The 19,226-nt window shown below is 36.2% G+C and overlaps 1 protein-coding gene across 5 annotated transcripts in view; it reads left to right on the forward strand.

Annotated features, from left to right (window-relative positions):
- The window catches only part of col12a1a (collagen, type XII, alpha 1a), an 84,460-nt gene that overhangs the window by 26,838 nt on the left and 38,396 nt on the right, over positions 1–19,226 (forward strand). For 3 of the 5 annotated variants that reach the window (XM_084096030.1, XM_084096028.1, XM_084096029.1), the window contains exons 19-31: positions 92–211; positions 1,894–2,058; positions 2,441–2,587; positions 4,676–4,821; positions 6,397–6,526; positions 8,232–8,377; positions 12,651–12,780; positions 12,904–13,040; positions 16,622–16,751; positions 16,845–16,984; positions 18,491–18,623; positions 18,731–18,751; positions 18,838–18,977. In XM_084096030.1, coding sequence (XP_083952156.1) covers positions 92–211; positions 1,894–2,058; positions 2,441–2,587; positions 4,676–4,821; positions 6,397–6,526; positions 8,232–8,377; positions 12,651–12,780; positions 12,904–13,040; positions 16,622–16,751; positions 16,845–16,984; positions 18,491–18,623; positions 18,731–18,751; positions 18,838–18,977 — 1,685 coding nt within the window. Of the gene's footprint in view, positions 1–91; positions 212–1,893; positions 2,059–2,440; positions 2,588–4,675; positions 4,822–6,396; positions 6,527–8,231; positions 8,378–12,650; positions 12,781–12,903; positions 13,041–16,621; positions 16,752–16,844; positions 16,985–18,490; positions 18,624–18,730; positions 18,752–18,822; positions 18,978–19,226 lie in introns of all 5 variants that reach the window. The other 2 variants (XM_084096031.1, XM_084096032.1) reach the window with 2 other exon arrangements.

Raw genomic sequence — 19,226 nt, forward strand, 5'->3', positions numbered from 1 at the left:
TACTATGTCTTTAAACATTTTGGGAGAAACATGTAAGAAGATGCTACCGTCATCTGTGTATAAATATGAACACTGTGTTGTCCGTTTATAGGTCTGGCACAGTACAGTGGAGACCCGAAGACAATGTGGCACCTGAATGCTCACAAAACCAGACAGGAACTGCTGGATGCCGTGGCCAATCTACCCTACAAAGGAGGAAACACTCTGACTGGTAAATCAATTGTATTCTGATCTATACGTCAGACCCAGCATCATTCATTGGTGGAAAAATCCCAAAGTGTGTGTGGAAAGTTGTCATGTTGTCATCAGTTCTCTAGATTGTCTTTGAATGGCGTAGCATAAACACCGTAAAGCCTGATATAATAAATAATAGTCATAATGCTAGTTTAAATGTTTAAATGCTAATTTAAATGCTTAGTTTATGAGTTTAGTTTATTTCTGTAGTTTTTGTTACAATGCAATGCAATGATGATTGAAAGATGAACAAATAAATCTTCCTCAAAAACCTGATGATCATATTTGATACTCACATTTGAACAAGATTTTTTTTCTAAAAATGATCTTTGAGTAAACCTAAGTTGCTATTGTTATGCAAGTAGAAATTTTACTAGCAATATCAAAGTTGTTCTTATGTTTACTGTATAAAAATTAGGTCAGATTTCACCGCAGAAAGACACGCCAATCACAAGCTGAAGGAGGATGTTTGTTCAATTATGCTAAAATACCTTTTATTTGCTTAAACTATCAATCAGACTACAGAAGGACTGATTTTTCATCATTTAGAGACCTTAAAATGTGCGTATCAAGTATGATACAGTAGGCTTTATAGGGTTAATATTGGTCTTCACTAGACTTAGAACGATGTGTCCATGTACTTTTGGCCATGTTGTGTATTAATTAGACTAATATTACCAATATTGCCTTATTCCGCAGGCCTTGCTTTAAACTACATCCTTCAGATGAACAAATAAATCTTCCTCAAAAACCTGATGATCATATTTGATACTCACATTTGAACAAGATTTTTTTTCTAAAAATGATCTTTGAGTAAACCTAAGTTGCTATTGTTATGCAAGTAGAAATTTTACTAGCAATATCAAAGTTGTTCTTATGTTTACTGTATAAAAATTAGGTCAGATTTCACCGCAGAAAGACACGCCAATCACAAGCTGAAGGAGGATGTTTGTTCAATTATGCTAAAATACCTTTTATTTGCTTAAACTATCAATCAGACTACAGAAGGACTGATTTTTCATCATTTAGAGACCTTAAAATGTGCGTATCAAGTATGATACAGTAGGCTTTATAGGGTTAATATTGGTCTTCACTAGACTTAGAACGATGTGTCCATGTACTTTTGGCCATGTTGTGTATTAATTAGACTAATATTACCAATATTGCCTTATTCCGCAGGCCTTGCTTTAAACTACATCCTTCAGATGAACAAATAAATCTTCCTCAAAAACCTGATGATCATATTTGATACTCACATTTGAACAAGATTTTTTTTCTAAAAATGATCTTTGAGTAAACCTAAGTTGCTATTGTTATGCAAGTAGAAATTTTACTAGCAATATCAAAGTTGTTCTTATGTTTACTGTATAAAAATTAGGTCAGATTTCACCGCAGAAAGACACGCCAATCACAAGCTGAAGGAGGATGTTTGTTCAATTATGCTAAAATACCTTTTATTTGCTTAAACTATCAATCAGACTACAGAAGGACTGATTTTTCATCATTTAGAGACCTTAAAATGTGCGTATCAAGTATGATACAGTAGGCTTTATAGGGTTAATATTGGTCTTCACTAGACTTAGAACGATGTGTCCATGTACTTTTGGCCATGTTGTGTATTAATTAGACTAATATTACCAATATTGCCTTATTCCGCAGGCCTTGCTTTAAACTACATCCTTCAGAACAATTTCAAACCTAACGTTGGGATGCGTCCAAACTCCCGGAAGATCGGTGTCCTGGTTACTGATGGCAAGTCACAGGATGACATCTTGGTCAACTCCCAGAACCTCCGGGACCAGGGGATTGAACTATATGCCATTGGTAAGAACGAGTTTCCCCTTATGGTCAGTAAGACTTCACCATCTGAAGTGAAAGACACTGGATGATGAGTTAAAAGTCTGTTCACTCGGCGGCCATATTTGCAAAGCCTCTGGGCTGCTGTTTCTGGCATCCAAGACCAAGTCCTATCTACTTGAATGGGGGAATCCTGAAATCTCAAAAACTGCTTACCGAACTCACTTTTAAATATCATATTTCAAATTAGCAACAAAATCTGATATGAATTGTCCCATAAATTATGTTTCTAATGCTCAAATAGCATTAAAAAGCTTATATTTAAGGCTGGACCAACCAATACACATGTGCAGTCCTAATCGTGTTGAATATCTGAATATCTGACTTTAACATGTTCTGTGATGTCCAGGTGTAAAGAACGCAGATGAGAATGAGCTGAGAGCCATCGCTTCTGATCCCGATGACATCCACATGTACAACGTGGCTGACTTCTCCTATCTTCTGGACATAGTGGTCGACCTGACGGACAACCTGTGTAACAGTGTCAAAGGTCCAGGTATGACTGAGGTCAAACAATAGGCCTGAGAGACTGTGTGTTGCACTATTACAGCGCTGTGATGCAGTATTTCTGAGGGAAAAGGGATGGTCAATGAGAGAAATGTAGAGTAGGAATTGACTGGATAATGATAAGTGGGCGGTCCATATGAGAATGGAGGTCTAGGTGACATCAGCAAGTTGTTTCATTGGAACGTCTTATTACCTTTTGATTAAAGATTAAGAACATAAGCCCTACAATGGGATTTTAAGGTGTATTTTAGGCATGATGCAAAATAGAGTACCTTAAAGGGGTGGTATAATGCCTGTACAATAAGTCTCTGATGTCCCCAGAGTGTGTTTGTAAAGTTTTAGCTCAAAGATATTTTATATAGCATGTTAAAGTTGTCATTTTTTGAGGGTGAGCAAAAACGCACTGTTTTGTGTCTGTTCCTTTAAATGCAAATGAGCTGCTGCTCCCGGCACAGAGGGCGGAGCTTCAACAGCTCGTGTCCTTTTATCTCACACACACGCACTGATAAGTTTTAAAACTTTTAGCCTTTTATGTTCAATCCGGAGTCAGACAAAGATGGAGAGACTCAAGAAGTGACATGTAGAAGCAACAGGACATTTCTGAATGGTTAGTTGTAGGGCTGGGCGATATATCGCATTACATTGTTATGCGCATCTCGTCAGTAAAGCAATCGAGTCGCTCCACTGCGCTCAAGCAACCTATACATTTGTATATATCTGAATATTTCATCAAACATAAAAAACAAAAACATTTTATGTTTATAATCAACAATCATAAGTCAATATGTTTGTATTGTATCATCCTTTTTTTTTTTATAAATTTGCAATGCTTCATGGGATTGTAGTTCTTTCCCTTTTAAAAGATGTTACACAGTCGATTTTTCAAGCTTTGGCTTTTCCCCCCTCATTTTTAAATATTGTACTTTTTGCTTCTATCAAATTTAAAATGTTATAATATTATTTCTCTGAGCTGGTTGATTTGGTTCATTGCAAAAATTCCTACAGGGAAACTATGTCTCATTTTTTACTTTGCTACACTTGAAGAAGCAAAAAAAAAAAAAAAAAAAAAACTTCTCAAAAGATTATAGGAACTATAACACTGTAATTATCTAACAGTGCTCTAAATGTGTCAGAAGATAATACTAATCATTTGAAGGTTCAGAGTATTAACAGTAGCTGGTCTGTATTTCAGTGTTTTACTGCAGGGCATTTCTTGACTGGGCTGCTTCTAGCCTCTGTGTTCTTTTGTTTTTTGGAGCCTGGAATGTCTATCTGCGCCTGGATCAAGTATCAGAGTGTCAAAGTTTCATCACAAAGAGGTCAAGCCTTCAGGGGCTCGGTTTTGTAAACAGAGGGAGAGAAAAGGAAAAGCGTATTTAGACCTAGCCGTTGATAGCACTCCATCAACATAATGGCACTGCAATTTAGCCACAATTCACATATGTAGCTTAGCATTGGCATATGAAGATTTTTTTTTTTTTAAAAGGTTATAAGAAAGAGGTTGATCAGAAATACAAATATTTACTGTATATTGAATATATATATATAGTAGTCAACCTTTCATCAAAGTTATACATGAATTTTGAACAATACCCGTTCTTGTCTTAGGACAACTTTGATGAACTTTTTTGATCCACTTCAAATGTTGACTATATATATATATATATATATATATATATATATATATATATATATAATATTAAAATTAATGGTGGTGTAATAATGATTGCCACAACCAAGGCTTTTGTGTCCAGAAAACACAATACAGCATCCAATCATCAATTCACATGTGGAAATAGATCAATAAAAACAGTAATTTGAATATTCATATCATTATTCGAATCAATGCATCACAGCATGAAATTGAACTGTAAAATAACTCCAAAATAAATTTAAAAATAAGTATAAAACATACTAGGAACATCATGAAAACCTTGATTTTGTTTCACAGAATTATGGGTCAGATTCAGAAACAGCCCTGATGACAGTAGACATGTAACAGTGTAATTCTGGAGTGTGTGTGTGGGGTGGGGGGGGTCAAAGGCTAAACCCTAATGACCATCATTACCCGTCACAGGAGGAGGCAGCCCGGAGCCACCCACCGATCTGACGACCTCAGAAGTGACCCATTACTCCTTCCGTGCCTCCTGGGTCGGCCCTGATGGGCCTGTGGAGAAGTACAGAATAGAGTACTTGAGCCCAGCAGGAGGAGAACCACTACAGGTATGAGCACCTCATGTCCAGGTCAGGATGACTGTTCCTCATGCTTAGGGTTAGGGATTAGAACTGAAGGATTGAAAACTCATCGAACATCATTTCAGTGATGAGAAAGTTACTTTTAAACAATATTTATTCCTCCCTAAAAAGTAACTAATTGCTTACTTTTTTAAGTAAAGTCAAGTCAAGTTTATTTATATAGCGCTTTTCACAATACAGATTGTATCAAAGCAGCTTCACAGTATTAAAATAAAATAATACATCAATGCTTGTTTCTAGTGGAAAATGTCCACGTTTGGTAATGCTGATCAATAGTATTGTTGATTGATTAATTCAATTAAATATCCCCAACTATCCCCAACTGAGCAAGCCAAAGGCAACAGTAATATAAATAATAAATAGTAATATAATAATAAAGTAATGTGTTACGTTACATTTGCGTTACTTTTTCTCCCCTGGCTGAGGCTTACTCTCTTCCAGGGCTTTTTAATGCAGTTATTCATTATACATAACATGCACCTTCATTTCTTTTAGAAAATGCATATTTTCTTATTTCCTGAGAGAGTTAGAGAGTTATATAAGCTACTGTACAAATCGTTTTATTGAAAGTTGTAAGTAATGTGTTTTGTTAATTTTGTACTTTTTTTCTGTTTCCGCACACGCCGCACACAAGTATAAGTGACTAAGGAGAAGAGAGATGATTTTAATTCAGTGGTTTAAAAAATGTTTCAGCAAATTAATCAAACTGAAAAGTAAAAAAAATGTTGAGCCAGCGCCAACATTTTTTATCATTTTCACAAAACTTTCATGGCCCCCAGAATATTTTGTTTTATGAATATCTGAACATGCAATATATCAAAAGAAAGACTAGACATTTTATTCCAGCTTTATGCATTCTTTTTTTTTTCATCAACACTTGAATGTGGGTAAGTTTCATAAAAAAGCAACATTTTGAACAAAAAACTGAGAAAATCACTTGTAGATGTAAATCACTTGTCAAAGATTTGGGTTGGATTCATTGAATTCAGAATGCTGATCAAAACAACGATACAGTAGATAGAGTTCATCAACAACCCTAAAGCTTCTCAGTCCACAGTTTTATATGCTTTTGAATGTTTGATGATCGCGTTAGCTTACATGTGCATAAGCAATCCTCTATCGCTTGTTTCTGCTGCTTCTTTGCTTGTTTTTGCATCCGGAGATTCTGTACTATTTCTGAAAATGCGTAAAAGTGCCTTCTACCACATAACAGTGAAAACATTGTTTGTTGGGAAAACAAGTCAATGGCGGGGCAGTGTTAATGTTTAAATTCCGAAAGTAATACATTACTTTACCCATTACATCAAAAAAGTAATCTGATTACACAATGCACGTTTCTTGTAATGCATTACCACAAACAATGCACATAAATGATGCAGAATGAAAGAGCAAAGAAGGACAAAGTGATCCAAAACTGGTCTGGAAACAATTCGGAAAGGCTAACTTGTATTTGACCTAGAAATGATTCATTTGTTTTCATTGCAAACACAGTCATGTCCTATTCTTGTGTGTTCTCACCTTTATTCTGTTCCTCTGTTGCAGTTGTTTGTCGACGGGACGGTGACGACTGTGGTCTTGGAGAGTCTTACCCCGCTGACGCAGTACATGCTGAAGGTTTACTCAGTGGTGGGAGAGGAGAGCAGTGACCCCCTCAAAGGCACAGAGACCACATGTAAGTGTGCATTTACCCATAATTCACTCTTCACCAGAACAGCCAGAGCCAATTCCTCAGCAATATGTGTCAGCACACCAAAACACACAGCAAAACATAATCACAAACAGAATGAATTCCACAATGGACAAATGTAATTGCTGTTTTGGAAGTACATATTAATGAGGTTGTGGCTCTGCTCTTCTATATACCACGGCAATATAATTTTTAGATGTAATACCTTGTTTTTTTGGAACATTTTAAATGGTAAATTTACCTTGGAGTACCATGGAAATGCCATGGTATTTATATACAGTAATCATTCACATGTATTGTGTCACACAAAACTTGGGTGATTCTCACAAAAACATATCTAACGTTAAAAAAAGAAGAAATTAACACTTGTATTCAGTAAAGGATGCATTAATTTGATAAAAATGACTGTAAAGACGTTTACATTGTAACAAAAATCTACTTTTTTAAAAATCGCCTTTTTTAAAAAAAACCTTTCTATTCATCAAATTATCCTGAAAAAATATGTATCATGGTTTCCACAAAATATGAAGCAGCACAACTGTTTTTAACATTGATAATAATAATGTTTCTTGAGCAGCAAATCATCATATTAGAGTGATTTCTGAAGGATCATGTGACACTGAAGATGATGCTGAAAATTCAGATTTAATCAGGAATAAATTATGTATTAATATTTCACAATATTTAATCACAATACAGTAAAAATAACAGTTTTACTGTGTTTTTACTGTGTGATCAAATAAATGCATCCTTGCTGAGCATAATAGATTTACTGTATGTTACTGTAAAGCAACATATTGATATTTTAGTATCATCTTTACTGGTTAAAAATGACCAGGATTTGCGGATGTTTAGCCAGACACTGAGAAGGTGCAATTAAAATGCTACGCAATGTACATTGCTAATAAACGTGCTATTATTGCTGTACTCTTTTTGCCATATTTAACCCTAATGCCATCATATTCCTTTCACAGCGCTCTGAATGTGACCGTTTCATACGGCATGATGCTGCTTTGCACCGCAAAGTGTCACTATGTGATTTCATGTACATACATTATGTCTTTACACTGAAAAAAGGATTTTCTTACTCAGTATTTTGACTTGTTTTCCAGTACAAATATCAAAATGTTTTTAAATCAAGATCACATTTACTTGAGAAGCAAAATGACATGAGATATTAAGTCTTGTTTTGTGAAAAATGTATCAAAATTAACGAGTTTATGCTTAAAACAAGAAAAACTGGCTGCCAGTGGGGTAAGAATAATAATCTTGGTTTCCCTTTGAATTAAGTTGATTATTCTTACCCAATGGCAGACATTCGTTCTTGTTTTAAACAGAAACTTTATTTTGATCTTAAGTCATTTTGATTCTCAAGTAAATGTCTCTTGATTTAAAATTGTTTAGATTTAGGTTAGGAAAACAACAAAAATACCATAGTAAGAAAATCATTTTTGCAGTGAATATGTCGACATTTGCATATCTGTCTGTCTGTCAATCATTTCCATCATGCGTGTATCCCATGATCATTCTCATCCAACCATCGTCTATCATTCCATTCCACCTGGTCACGCATCCATCAATCCACCTGGAATGCTTCCATGTTCCCATTCAAGCTTCAGTTCGCTTAGAAGGATAGTCAGGGATTGAAATGAATAAGAGAAAGAGAGAAAAGTCATGTTCCCCTCTGTAGTGCCTCTCAGTGCTGTGAGGAACATGAACATCTACAAGGTGCGCTCCACCACCATGAATGTGAGATGGGAAGCGGCTGAAGGGGCCACAGGCTACATGCTCCTCTACAATGCCCTAAACGCCACTGAACCCTCTAAAGAGAAGGAGGTACGGTGACGACACACAGTTTAACCACTGCCCAAACTGCAAAAAAATCTTACTTAGTTGACTTAAAATGACTTAAAGGGATACTTTCAATAAAACGTGGCATTTTTGACCTGACTAGAGAAAACAAAGACAAAATGCTTTTGTCTTCCCTTTTGACAAATATCGGTAGGTAGGGAAACTTCAACACCCATAATGCACTGGGCATGTTGCCGTCCAAGGCCACCTCCACCAGTCTGCTATGGATAGGCTTACCAGAGTCAAAAATGGTGCGTTTAAGTCATGTCGAAAAGATTGTATTTATGAGGTGAACGCACATGAACGCCACCACAAAGTCTTTTCTTTTAGCCCAGAGTTCACCAGTTGGGGGCGTGTCAGTGAGAAACATGGCGGAATATCACAATACTTAATGGTATTTAACAGTGCCATTAGCCGCGTTTCCATTACCCTTCAAATTGCGCAAACTGAAATTGAAAATACGCCCAATGGAAACATGTCAATTTCTCAAAAATTCCCATATATCGCAAAAAAGTTTTTAAGCTCTCATGAGGTGGTTTTTCAGGCAATTCGAAAAAGGAATATTTCGCAAAACTGCAATGGAAACAGTTTTTGTGCATTTAAAGGTCACCTGGCGTAAGTAAACATCAATCATTCACTAAAGAAGGTTCGGTGTGTTTGGACAGAAGACGAGACAGAGTTCTTCATTAAACTCGTAAAAGATAAAAGTATTACGGGAATACTGGATTCTAACAAAGAAACGCCACAATTTATCAAGACCTCGAAGCAGAAATGAGGGAGAAACACCTCATATGTGCAGCTCACGAGTATAAGTGGCTTTCCTTGCCATTAATGCTTGAATAACACGCCTACGTCTCCTTCTATTTAAAATAATGGCTAGTGCGGCGGCTGGGATACGTAAACCTACCAACATCCGTTTTTGGGATTTTTGGGAAGGACTTATCGTGAGAGTTTTAGTCTCATAACATCGGTTAATGGAAACACCGTCATTTCGCAATAGTTTTTTATCGACGTCTAGAAAATATCGCAAGTTTTGCGCAAATCTGTGATTGAAACTATTGTCAAACTTTTTTTTTTACAACAAAATAAGCTTATTCCCTGCCCAAAAAATTATAGCATTGTAAAATAACAATGTAAAGTGGCTTCATAAACTAATTAAAAACATTAACATGAACATTAGTGACTTAAACTCACCTGACGTCGTAAACACGTCTTCCCAACTCGTAAATACAAACTTCCCAGGAGAGCTTGAACGCACCAATAGAGTGGTGCAGGTCCAACCCTGGAGACTAATTCGCCGCTGGTTCCTTCATGATTTTCTTTGAAGGTTTCAATGTATATCTTTTTCTTTAGCATATCTTTGACTATACTTTGACGTTTTGTTCTACAATGTAATCTGCACTCACTCACACCCCAAGCTGTCTTATCTAGTTACTTATTAGAAACATAAGTTCCCTTTCGAAAGGGAACTCGCACTACATCGATTGACGCTAAGGGGGAACGCCTCAGGAGTGACAGGTATCTGAAATTACTATCAAATCACGACAATCATATTGACCGGCGACAGCCCATGAATCATTAACGTGCGACCTGGAAGTATATAAGGACGCCTTGCAAACATGATAATCATCTTTTCGTCTGAAGGGACTGTTTGGTAGGCAGGCCCCGAGGCATGGCGAGAAGACTCAGTGTCTCGTTCCCTGTTCTCAGGGAACAGAAGTTACAGTCGTAACCTAGACGTTCCCTTTCCCCAAGAAGGGGGCGGGCCTTGGCCTAACGACTCCCATATTACAGTCGTAACCTAGACGTTTTCACAAAATGAACATAACTACTTCAAAATTCGTGTTTTCGCTATAGTTGTAGAACAAAACATCAAAGTATAGTCAAGCTTGATTTTACACATAAATCGTAAAACCCCATTAAACCCCCATTGGTGAATTGGTCTTCCGGGTTCTGACGTCATACTTGCACCACTCCTTGCTTTAGTAGGAAATACTACTTAGCAAACTTTTGTTCATAAAGGTATCGGCTTGTATTGTTCCAGGGTGCAAGAATTCAAAGAGTAAACATTTAGCGGGAGTGAGTTACTTTGGGTTTCCAGTGAAGGATCCAGTGTGTTGTAGGCAGCGGCTGAAGGCTGCAAAGAATCGGAAATACGGAGAGAACGCCTAGATCTGAAAAACCTCCATGTTTGTAGTCAACATTTCAAACTCACAGCGACAGAGTTTTATGCCTAAACGAAAATAAACTGCCATTTTCACGAAAGCCCTGGAGAAGTCAAAAGACTTTTGCTGACAAATGAATTTCTGGGCCCAGGTAACTGAGAATGAATAAACATTATTTATTTACATATAATACCGACATTATTACAATAAAAAACAGGTTGAAAATCGGCGAAGTAACACTTTAAGATTAAGTCTTGTTTTCTGAAAAATGTATGAAAATTATGTGAAGTAATGCACAAGAAAAAAAATCTGCCACATGGATATTTCTTACCCTATTGGCAGAAACTCAATTAACACTCACGTAAATGTATCTTGTTTTAGGAATGTTTATATATTTGTACTGAAAGATACGGATTAAGAAAGTGCAGTGCAGTCTTCAATATGAAGATGGATATTTAAAAAATAAGTGCAAAAAGTGTAAATGAAAATAATTTTGTACTTACTGGAAGGGACCACATGTTCTAATGGAAACCCAAAGGTCTTATGCAGCTCGAATCTGTCAACATCTATGACATACTGTAGCAGAAAGAGGAAATGGAAAGCATTTTTGGAGATATTGTAGATACCACAGGTGGTAGGTCTACATTTAATGGGTTCAGAAAGGTCCTTTATATTGCAGCTTTTGGAAAATAACAGCTCATTAGCGCTCTGGGCTTTTTAGCACAGTTTCTCTTTCAAGTATTTCACATAGTGGGAAGATCCAGAGGTCTCGACGTCAGTTCTGGCTAGAATCTGATGTCCACAGGGCTCATCTCACAGCGCAGATGTTTCAAAATTGCTCTTCATTTTTTTCATTAGAAAGAAAGAATATGCCTAGAGATTTTGTGCTGCTAGATTAGACAATTATAGTTGGCTAAATATCTTCACTGAAAAAAAAAAAAATCAGTATTTTTCCAGTACAAAAATCTAAACATCTTTGAATCAAGATGCATTTACTTGAGAAGCAAAATGACATAAGATATTAAGTCTTGTTAATTCAGTTTTACAAGACAAAAATCTACCAATGGGGTCAGAATTTTTTTTTTTTATTATTTTTGAAAACAAGACCTAATATCTTAAATCATTTTATCTTAATTTAAAAATATTTAGCTATTTGTATTAAAACAAGACAAAAAGACTAAGTAAGAACATAATTTGTTTTGCAGTGCTGGGATACAGAAATAAATAGAGGGTATAATAAGAATTTGCTTGTTAGGTGCAAAATACTTTCTCTGTGGTTTTTGTGTGCGAAAATATATAGGTCAAGACTGAAATCAGACTCTGTACCATTATAGAAAGCTATATAAAGGATTCAAAAGTATTGTGCTTTAAACTGCCCTGCTGAAAAGACCAGCATATGTTGTGTTTTGGATAATGATCTCCTGCAGTTCTGCACCCGTCTTCTTAAATAGCTTGAGTCAAGATGAAATCAAAATGAACCGTTTACTTTCTTGGCCATGATCCATCGTGGTTTTCTAAAGAAAGAAAAATGCTGTTCTCTGTAACTTTGTAACTCTTTGTTAAAAATTTCAGTTAACATTCCAGTGTTATTTTAGCATCATTAATATACTACTATAGGTTTTGTTAATATTTTGAATGAGATTTTCTTTTCATATTTCCAATTTTTCTTTTAATTTAAAAGTTTTAGTAATTTTGTTGTGTTTATGTAATTGTTTTAAATGTCTATATAGGTTTTATTTATAGTTTTAATTTATTTAATTTGAGTTATTTTAGTGTTTAAACTAAACTTAAGCTAAACAAAAATGATATATTTTGCTTTTGCATCTACCTGAATTTTTTAAAATAAATATATTTGATTTGATTTCAGTTAATGTTTATTTGAATTCAAGTAATCTTAAAAAAAAAAAAATGGTTTTAGTGAATAAAAACCCTGGTTCATCCTTCATATCCCTCCTCAAAGCAGCACTGACCACCTTAAACAAGCTTGGAAACTCGAGCTGGTCTTTTCAGCACGGTCATAAGCGATTCTTCCATCATGTTCCCGTGAACAAGTCCACCATCCCGTTGATTTGTGATGTGGTTGACCTTCACAGATGCGTGTGAAAGGAAGAGTTACTGATGTCCAGCTGAAGAAACTTCGTCCCAACACGGCCTACAGCGTTTCCGTCTTCGCCCTGCACGGCGATTACGCCAGTGACCCTCTCATTGATCAGGGGGTGACCCGTAGGTGGCACTAGGGCTTTCTTCCCCTCAGCAGGGATGTTTCGCAGACTATCACATTCTCATTGTTTGTTTGTCTGTTTTTTTTTTTTGTTTTTTTTTTTTGAATCTCTCCCATCTTCATAGTGCCTCTTCCTCCATCCGGTGAGTTGAGGATTACAGATATTACCCACAGCACAATGCAACTGGACTGGGATGCTTCTTCCGGCGCCGTTCGTAAATACATCATCACTTACAAGCCAGATGAGGGAGAGGCGAAGGAGGTAAGGCCATAACCCATGCCTGCAAACTCACAAAATTGGCTGTTCTGACACTGAAATAAGCCATTCATGAGATTTGTGATTAAATGCAGGGCTTGACTTAAATACACACCAAATGCGTGTGTATTTCACTCCTACTAGATACTTTGGCGGGTTGTATTTTATAATGTATACATTTTTCAATTGTAGTCTTTTAAAAGGCATCTGAAATAATAAACTAAGTGCAATGTAGTGTTGTATTTTATTTATATTTTTTTGATACATATCGATCCTGAAATATCTGAAACGCTTCCAAGGCTCATTTCCCCCTCACTCACTGGTTTCATTGGCTCCGGATGAATATTGTTGGTGTTGCAGGGCTTGACTTTTTTTTTGCTCATACTGTATTGCTTTACTCAGTCCTGCAGATTTTGTTGTCACACTCAGTACGGCACATAAATCCGCCTCTCAGCACTACATTGAGTTCTTTTTTGCTGCTTATTGCACTTAAACAGTCAAATACACACAAAATAATGTCTAAATACCGGTCTTGGCAAGTATTCACGTAAACACAATCAGTTATGTTTTAAGTGAACATAAACAGTTGAGAAAGAAAACGCATGTATAACAGTATAATGGATCCATGCATCAGGTCTTAAAGTGACAGCAGCCTAATATTCCTGCTGACAGATTATGAGATCATATTAAAAATATCTTTATGGCAGTTTTTCCCGATGGTATTGATGTCAAAGTTGTGACCGTTGAAAATGCTGATTGGCTAGTAACTTTGGAAAACCACTAGCGACAGTCACTGGTGAGCAAAAAAGTTGATGTCAAGCCCTGTATGAATATATATCTGAATGGAGCTGACTGTCTTAAAAAAGATTTTGATGGCATTTTTTTTCTCATCTTACCTCCATACGATGCCTAATAAAGTAGTTTTACAAGTGCAGCGCTGCTTTGTGTACACAGATAACCGGTGTAACCACTATATTTCTGCTTTTAAGTTTGACCGAAGTTCAGAGAGTGAATTTGCATTGTCATTAAGCCTGTCTGCTTTTTTTGTTCAGACCAATTAGGCGGAATGTGAGGTTTATCATTTTATAAAACTTTTTTATTTTTTATACTATTTGAACTGTAAAATTGTTTAAATCATAGTTTTTACGGTCATTTTACAATTTAGCAAGTTGCTGTAGACGTTGGTGGTGTTTTTTAAAAAGAAGGTTGCCTCCTAAACTATATGTAATTCTATTCTAATATCAGAATTTTCCCAAATGACTTCAACTGCTGAATCCAATATTTTTTTTAGAAAGTTTTGCAGGTATGACAACCACAGAAAGCATAAAGGGCGTTAAGGTTTTGGAGAGGTCTAATAGCAAAGGGAAAAAGTAATTTGCACATGTAACATTTATATTTTCTGACGAGCCACATGCGGGTCGGAGGGCCTGGTGTCCACGCTTTGAGTAGCGCTACACTGGGGATTAATTGTGTGCACAGCTTATCAGCTGTTAAACAACAATCTTGTTTTCAAATGTGCAAAGCCTTCCTTGGTCACTGTGGAAGCCTTCCTGTGGAAAGATTCCTGTCTGTTTACACAATGCATCCAGGCAGACAACCAAGAAACTCATGTTGATGGATTTGGGACCTTTTAACATATCAGCAATTACGTTACACAACTCGGTGAAGACGGCAGCTGCCGAAAGAGCACAGCTGCTCTCCAGGGCTTCAGTTATGCCGATCATCTACCAAAGATTCCTAGAACAGACAGCCGACAAAAAAGAAAAGATGGAGTTTGGAGTGGCATGTGCTTTGGGATGTGTATTTTATGGGTGGGATTTTTCCCCTCTATGATTTTTTTTTAACTCTCAGTGGCAGCTTTGGCGTCAGCGCTGCTCACATCCTGAGACATTAATCATGACTCAGTGCTGCTCATAACTCTTCGTTCTGGGATTAAAAGATGAAACAAACATGCGCACAAATGTGGGCCCAGGTGGATGGAGGCCTGAGAAAGCCCGACAGATGGAGGCAGCTCCTGTTTCCTGACAGATGATGAGGATGATATGCAATTGGATTAAAGATCAGGTCTACTTCTGCAGGAACTTTTTATTTTTAAAATTTATTTTTGGCGCTTTTTGCCTTTTATTATGATAGGGCAGTTAGTTGACAGGAAGCGAAGTTGAAGAGAAAGAGGGGGACGGGATCGGAAAAGGTCCACGAGCCGGGACTAGGACTCGGGATGCCCGAAGCGCTACCAACGCTATATGTCGGTGCTGCTCACGAGGCTATTGGCGCCGACTTTCTGCTGGAACTTTAGAGCTTTTATTACTATTGAGACCTCTCGACGTCAACCCTTCTCTAGCAAGAAATGCATCAGGTGCGCATTGACTAACCAGGAGATCTGGCTGGCTGAGGAGATCTATAATACATTAGCTTTCTGACAAAAACACACACAGTCCCAAGCCCTTCACTAGCGAGTATTCTGATGTGCATGAGCTGTCACATCAAAGGCAGCAGACATGGAAAATTATAAAGCAATTTGTTGATTTTTAAGAGCTCTCATGGTAAAACATAAACTCTCTATCCATCCAATCCGCTTGTCTCCTATGCTGGGCTTGAAATCAACTTTTTTGCTCTCCAGCCACTGTTGCTAGTGGTTTTCCAAAATTACTAGCCACTCAGCATTTTCACTGGCCACAATTCTGACATTAATACCATTGGGAAAAACTGCTACATAGATATTTGTAATATTATCTCATAATTTGGCAACAGGAATATTAGGCTGCTGTCACTTTAAGACCTGATGCATGGATGGAACATACTGTTACACGTGTTTTCTTTCTCAAATGTTTACGTTCTTTTAAAACCTATGACCTATGAATACTCGCCAAGACCGGCATTTTGACATTATTTTGTGTGTATTATTTGACTGTTTAAGTGCAAAAAGCTGTGAAAAAGAACTCAATTTATACTGAGAGGCGGCTTTATGTGTGCAATTTGAGTATGAGCACAAAATCTGCGGGAATGAGTAAAATAATCCCAAGCCAAAATTCAAGCCCTGTCACACCAACAATATTCATCAGGATCAAATGAAACCAGTGAGTGAGGAGAGACGGGTTTGTGTGTCATTCGCTGTCGGAGAGAGAGAGAGAGAGAGAGAGAGAGAGAAAGCACAGCTGGTATCGTGTATCTATTCTGCGGAAAATGAGGATTGGAAGCGTTTCAGTTATTTCAGTATCGATATGTATTGAAAAATGTATATTTTTGACAACACTACATTGCACTTAGTTTATAATTTCAGATGCCTTTTTAAAAGACTACAATTGAAAAATGTATATAAAATTCAACTGTAAAAACTGTGTTACACACCACTGGGTGTTAATGTCAAGCCCTGGTCCTATGTATGGACGCAGGGATGCTGGAAATATCTTCTCTATATAGAAATATTTTCTCTTTATATGTTGCTTGTCAATAGATAAAGATGTTGTAATCACAGCTCCTTCCAGCCAGCACTGGGAACCTGTGTAGTCACATTAGACACGTGTTAGCAACCGACTTTTTCAAGAAAAAATCACAAGAGGTTATTACTGATTTATTTTATGTCGTAGCTTGAAGTTGACGGGGATGTTACGTCTAGAGGACTGGATAATCTCATTTCCCAAACAGAATATGATGTGGCTGTGACTCCGATTTATGATTCTGGGACCGGAAACCCAATGCTTAACACAGCCATTACAGGTAACAGCGTCATCAGTGAATAATCTCTGTTATGTGGCATAATACTTGTTTTTTTGTAACCCAAAACTCAACTTCTGTTCCTGTTGGTTTTAGATGTTGTTCCTGCTCCGAAGAACTTAAGGTTCTCTCAAGTGACCCAGACCAGTTTCAGGGCTCACTGGGAGCACGGCGCTCCTGATGTCGCGCTCTACCGCATCGGCTGGACCAAGAGCGGAGAGAACAACTTTCAATATGTAAGATATCAGAGACTCAACCATCAAATTAATCTCCTTCCCATAAATTCATAAATACAATCATAAGTGTGAAGTATTTCATTTGTTAACTACTTCAGTTAACATGAACTAAGAATTATCTATTGATAATTCTTAGTTCATGTTAACTGAAGTAGTTAACATGAACAGCATTTATTAATCTTATTTCATGTTAATTTCAGCAGTTACTAATGTATTATTAAAATCAAATGTCGTTAACATTAAAATTTGTTAACATTAGTTAATGCACAAAAATGCAGATGGATTTTTATTAGCAAATATTAACAAAAGATTAATAAATACTGTAACAAATGTATTACTCATTTTTAGTTCATGTTAGATTAACTAATGTTAACTAATGAACCTTATTGTAAAGTGTTACCCGATATTTGTACTTTTACTTTTATTACAATTACATGTAGACTTAAAACTACTATGTACATATGTCATATGATTTAAATCTTTTATCAGTTTTTTAAAAATTAAAATAGTATTTTTCTTTATTGTCAAATGGGTGAAATAGTCTTTTCAGACATAGACTCAGACATGAACTACTGTAATGTGTTTTTTATAATAACCATTGCTAAACACTGTTCATGATTAGTCTTGATTATTCGTCTAAAAATCACTATATTCAAATTTCATGGCACTGTAAAATCATGTGCTAATTTAAGATGAAAATATTCAGGTAACAGGTTTTAGGATATTGGCTTTAGTTTTACATAATTAGAACATTGAGCGAAAAAAAAAAAAAGAAGTGATTTTTGACAGGTTTCTCTACAAAGTTTTGATAAATACTGTAAAATACACCAAAAATATTAAAATGAGAAAATCTGCTGCTGCTTGTTTTCAAAAGCTAAGAAAAGTTATGTTTAATTATTTAACTATTAAATACTTAAGTACAATTAAATGTGGATATTTTTTTCCTTTAACCTTTTTATAATTCCAATTTTCATTTTAATTCTTTGTTAAAGTTTGAGTTTTGTGTTTTTTATACTTTAAACAAATGTCTATATAGAATTTATTAGATTTATTTCAGTTGTAGTTTTAGTTATTTTAGTGCATCAACTTAAACTGAAAAAAAAAAAAACCCTTTTAATAAATAAAAATAAAAATATTATATTTTATTTTATAATATTTTTTGTATTTTCTTTTATTTCAAGCAACTGATATGTTTTGGTTTTAGGCTTAGTTTTAGTTAACTATAAAAACCATGATTTCACTCAATTATTAACATTATTTTTGGAGGGTTAGGTACTTTTAAGTGAGTAAAATTCTTGATATCTTGATATCTTCATAATATCTATTCTTTACATGTACAATTTCTCAGTACTTTTTACACCGCTTCATGCAATAGTGATTGTTAGTATCTAGCCACAGGAAGTCGCAGTAGTGTTGTTAGTATCTCAGTACTGGTAAATGGTAAATTAATGTTTAGCAGATGTACAGTACTGTACAGTATGCATCTAATACCACACTCTTCCTCAGGATATCCTGAGCAATGAGGACACCACTTCCGTTCTGGAGAACCTGGAGCCGGACACCCTCTATGACGTTACTATCACTGCCATTTACCCCGATGAGTCTGAGAGCGAAGATCTTTTTGGCAAGCAACGCACATGTAAGAAACCACAAAATCCATAAAATAAACTTTCTTTTTTTCATATTCTGCACTTTAGCCACCATATGTGAATTTGACCAACTCTGACTCTTTCTCTCCGTACCCAGTGGCCAAATTTATTACACCTGGTGAGTCTGTTGTTTTCAAGATATGACATTTGACATTAATTATGTTTTAGAATGCAAAACTGAAATATCAGTATTTTTTCTTACAGCTCCTAGTGGACCTCCTCAAAACCTCCAGGTGTTCAACGCTACCACCACCTCCCTCACCGCCAAATGGGATCACGCTCCTGGACGAGTCCAAAACTACAAGATCACCTACGTGCCGGTTGCAGGAGGAAGATCACAATCTGTAAGGAACATTTCACCTTTTGAAACTTATGAAGTTGATATTATCTGGCTGACTGAATGACTGGTGATGTGTATCATTTCCACTAGCGGCACCAAACGAAATTGCTTCCCAGTGATTTAGAATCTTACTAATGTGATTTGAATGGTTGTCACAAAATGTTTTGGACCCTAAACAACTGTTTTGAGGCAAAAAATTGTGCACATAACCTTTCATTTACTCATCCAATACACAAATCACAGAATGAATCTG

The sequence above is a fragment of the Abramis brama genome (genome assembly GCF_963993115.1).
Source record: "Abramis brama genome assembly, chromosome: 21".
NCBI classification, from domain to species: Eukaryota; Metazoa; Chordata; class Actinopteri; order Cypriniformes; family Leuciscidae; genus Abramis; species Abramis brama.